The sequence below is a fragment of the Drosophila takahashii genome, chromosome 2L (assembly GCF_030179915.1).
Source record: "Drosophila takahashii strain IR98-3 E-12201 chromosome 2L, DtakHiC1v2, whole genome shotgun sequence".
NCBI lineage: Eukaryota > Metazoa > Arthropoda > Insecta > Diptera > Drosophilidae > Drosophila > Drosophila takahashii.
In genome coordinates this window covers 11,904,201-11,908,439 of record NC_091678.1, presented here as the reverse complement: position 1 = coordinate 11,908,439, position 4,239 = coordinate 11,904,201, and the positions used below count along the sequence as shown (strand labels likewise).

At 40.4% G+C, this 4,239-nt stretch overlaps 1 protein-coding gene across 1 annotated transcript; it reads right to left on the bottom strand.

Moving 5' to 3' along the window:
* Window positions 1–978: 978 nt before the first annotated feature.
* LOC108068708 (uncharacterized) lies at window positions 979–3,386 on the bottom strand. The gene is made up of 3 exons (XM_017158436.3): window positions 2,792–3,386; window positions 1,526–2,461; window positions 979–1,214 (listed from the first exon to the last, which is right to left on the bottom strand). Exons 1-3 carry the CDS (start codon window positions 3,269–3,271, stop codon window positions 1,092–1,094), a joined length of 1,539 nt encoding a protein of 512 aa, XP_017013925.2. The 5' UTR covers window positions 3,272–3,386; the 3' UTR covers window positions 979–1,091.
* Between the last annotated feature and the right edge of the window lie 853 nt (window positions 3,387–4,239).

The window sequence follows — 4,239 nt, the reverse complement described above, 5'->3', positions numbered from 1 at the left end:
TTTATTTATTTAGACGCCTAAATTTTCTCTGAGTGCCAGGACAATGAGTTTGTGTGTGTGTGCAGCATGTGGGCCACTTTTATTTGGCCGCAGCTAATTGTTTTTCGTTACGCTACGCATACCAATGCATTTAGCCATCGACCAGGACCATAACTCTCGAGTGTTTTATGGCCTCACGCACGGCAGGAGCAGGACAATATCTTGGCCCCAAACACTTCCTTACCCCATCGCCAGTCGCACACTTGGGCCATAAAATAAACCATACACCGGAAGGAAGCACGGTAGTTGGAAATTTATTAATGCCCACGGTCGCCAAACGATAACTGCAATTCCAATTCCAATTCCACTTTTCCAATCAAAATTCAATCTGTCAAAAGCTTAAAATCTCATTTAACGCTCTTCGTGGTTCATTGCCGATTTAATTGGCTTCGTGGCAGATCCAATGAGAGAGGAGTGAAGAAGCAAAACACAATTTAATTAATCGAAATGTGGAGATGTAGAGATGTGGCCATGTGCTTTTCGGCTCCTCCAAGGAGTATAATCTAGAAACAATAGATGACATAATTCACATGTCTTTGTTGAGCCATTGTCCATTACTGGTTGCTACACGCCTCGTTTACTCCGGGCTTCACTACCATTCTTTTTGGCTTCTTTTGTCCGGAATTTTTTGCCGCTTTTCCCCGATTTTCCTCCGCTTTCCATTCGACTTTTCCGGCACCCACGTGGGTGGTACAAAAATGTTTGTGAAATGAGCCGTAATAAGCTGAAAATGCCCTATGGTTTCAGTCCCTGCGTCCTGGTGAGGATGAGAAATCTGCTTTGTGTGGCTTATTATGAGGTTAACGGAAATTAACTTTGTCAACTTAAGTAGTAAATTATGATACTCGGTTATATATCTGTTGTCCTTTTTATTTTAAATATAAAAAAATATTAAATAAGTATATTAAGTGACTTTTTAATATAAAACAATTTAAAATATTTTAAGAGGAAATTTCGTTTTAAATTTATTAAAAAGTTGCCAGCTTGAATTTCTTTTTTGTCGTAAGACAATCAATACATTTTTGGTACATTTTTAAAACACTTCTGGTTATCTACAATGTGATATCCAACTGGCTGTTGTTAAAAAAAACCTGGATATCCTCTACGGGTCGACTTTGCTTTTGGATGCGTTCAATCTTGAGGTAGGGTAACTTAAAGCACCAGTAGTTAGAGTACTATAAAAGATGTGTAAAAAAATATAAATATGAGTATAAAATATTAATATTAGACTATTAACAAAAGCTTGGAAAACTTGTAAGAAATGGTTCAGCGAAGATCAAAAAGCAAATGTATAATTTTATTATTATTAGGTTAACCTAACAAACATGAATTTAATTACATTTTATCCTACATTATTTATCTATTTATTTAGCAAAAATGGATCATTGACCACTTATTATTTACCACATATAAGTTAATCTAATAAGACTGAGCAATACTTAAGTCCCACCAAAAGGAACTAAAATAAATTGAAGTAAGTACTCACCATGGTCTGATAAACCTCCCTGAGTTCCGTGCACTCCCCGAGAATAACTGTAATGGGGTAGCTAAGATTTTCGCTTTTGCGGATTCGGTAGATGCCCTGCAGGAGCTTCCAGCTCAAGTGGGGGCAGTCGATCAGATAGAGCTCATTGAGACCGGGACACTGTCGAACCATGTCTAGAATCTGGTACTCCTTGATGTCGTGACATTTGCTCAGGGCGATGTATTTCTTAACTTTTGGAAAGGACAGCTGGCTGATCTCGCGATCGCAAAAATCACAGTTGGCCAAGACCAATCCCCGCATCCGACAGCATCGATCCAGACCCACCTGTTTCATCCATTCGGGGTCCCTGAAGCCGTTGCAATCCATTTGGATGAGGTCCACACACTCTGGTCGCTGGCTTAGCACACATTTCAAGGACTCCAGTGTTAGGCGACTGTCCTTTTGGCTGTGTGTCAATTCCAGCAGGCGAAGATCGGTTAGTTTCATTACCAGCTCCTTTTGACGGGCAAACAGTCCAGTGGGCAGGGATAAATCCCTCAGCGAGCTGCACTTGTCGATGGTCTTCAGGCTCAAGGTGTCGCAATCGAATCGAAGGAACAATCTGGCCAATTTCCGACACCGCTCCAAAATTCCGGTGAGAGCCGTTTGCGAGATGTCGCCGTAGAGCACAAGAAGTTCCAGATGCTGGAAATGCTCGACGAAGTGCACCTGGATGTCGCAGTGGACCTTCAAGCGGCGCACATTTCGCATCAGCTTGGGCAGTGCGTGCAGGGGCCACTGGGCAATTCCCTTTCCTCCAGAGGAATCCCCACCGCCTGAGTGATCAATACATCTGACCTCCGATACGCCCGACTTCTCATCCATCAGCAGCAGTTCGCAGCGTTGCACGGAATTCAGCGACTTGACTCCCGCGCGCTCCAGTGTATTGAGGTTTTCCTGTAAATATTTAAAAAAAATACATTTTTTGCTTTCATTTTTTCGTATCATATTTATCTTTTAAAATTATGTAATTATTAATAATAATTATAATCTTGGAGAATATTAATATTTAGTGGCCGAATAGGTTCAATTAAAAATAAAATTTATTTAAAGTTACTTAAGTAATTCATTAAAATGAATTAAATAAAAACGACGTACATTAAAATATATGACGATAAAGGAAAAAAAAGTATTCACATATTGACATCATTAATATTTTAAATGCAAAAAATTTAAATAATATATGTAATGAAATAATTTCAATATAAATTATTATAAAATCCTCACCTGCAGTTTATTAGCGACGAAATACACGTACTTGAAATGACCCATCATGTGGATAAGCAGGTGGCTCTGGGCCTCCACTCCGAGTTCCTTGTAGAGGGTGCGAAAGTCCAGGCGTTTGCGTGTCGTCCGCCAGAGGGCGCTGCAGGCAGCAGGAAGTAATCGGTAAGAACGGTAGAGAACGATCTGGTCGGCCATGTCCAGCTTCTGGAAGACCCTCTGCAGTTGCCGGTAATCCTGTATCTCAATCTCGGTTTCGTTCTTACTTTCGTCCTCATTCAAAGGCAAAGGAGTAAGAGAAGCATGGATTTTATGAAGGCTGTTCTTTTCACCCATCGGTCCGTCGCCAATTTGGACATGCGGATGTCTCTGGGTTCGATGCGTTTCTTGAGGACAACCTAACTTGCCCTCCAAACCGTCTCCCATTTGGAACTTGACCTGCCGCTTTCGCTTGTAAAGATTCTTAAGATTATGGCTCGACATTGCCGTGCTAACTAAACCTATACACTATATGTATAAAAAGGATGTAATAAAAAAAGAGCCCTTCTAAATTTTCCTGTAGTGTACTGATTTCAATGAACCGAAATGTATTTGAATTGTAGATCTTGGTCTCCCTTTTGAAGATATTTATTTTAAATAAATATGTTAAGATTATTAGTTTTAGAAAAAAGATAATTCCTGACACTATTATAAACACTTTTTTGTCAGTTATATAAAACCACAAAGGGAAATCTCCACCTTATCTTAATGCTTTCCAACCAAAATGCTAACCAATTCTTTTAATTGGTTAGTATTATTATTTAAATGAAAATTGACCAATTAAACTTTCTTTTGCCAGCGCTTAATTGTTGGCGTAAAAAGTTTATTGCAATGTTAATTGTGCAAATTATGCTGCAAAAAGCGGCTAACAAACACGCAAACACACACGGAGACTCACAGACACAAACATGTTTGCCGCAACAAGCCCCGAAACAAAGGAAAATAACAAAATGCAGAACATCGCAGCAACAAGGACGACGCAATCCTGGCAACAGTAAAAACCACATGCCAACACTTAGTGCCCACCACGTGAAACGGAGGCTGCTGGATGGCTAGCTGGGGTCCAGGATCTGGCTCATATTATGCTTAATTATAAGCGTATATATATGTATGCAACAACAGTGTGGTTCCAGCTGACCTCGCTTAGCTCATATTACACGCCAGTCTAGTCCAAACTGGCCCGAAAAAAAATAACGAAAAACATACAAACACATTGGGTTTTTCAGCCCTGTATTCGTGTAACTGCATTGACCAAAACTTTGGCGCACCGAAAACTTTCCGCTTGCCTTGCAGCTTTGTGTCAAAGCGAAAAGGCGCCACAGGACCAACAGGACCAAAATCGGGAGCGGGACTTCTGCCATGTCTTTCGACACTGTCTCACAGTTGCACAAAGTTTTGCGGCTTGGTTACGG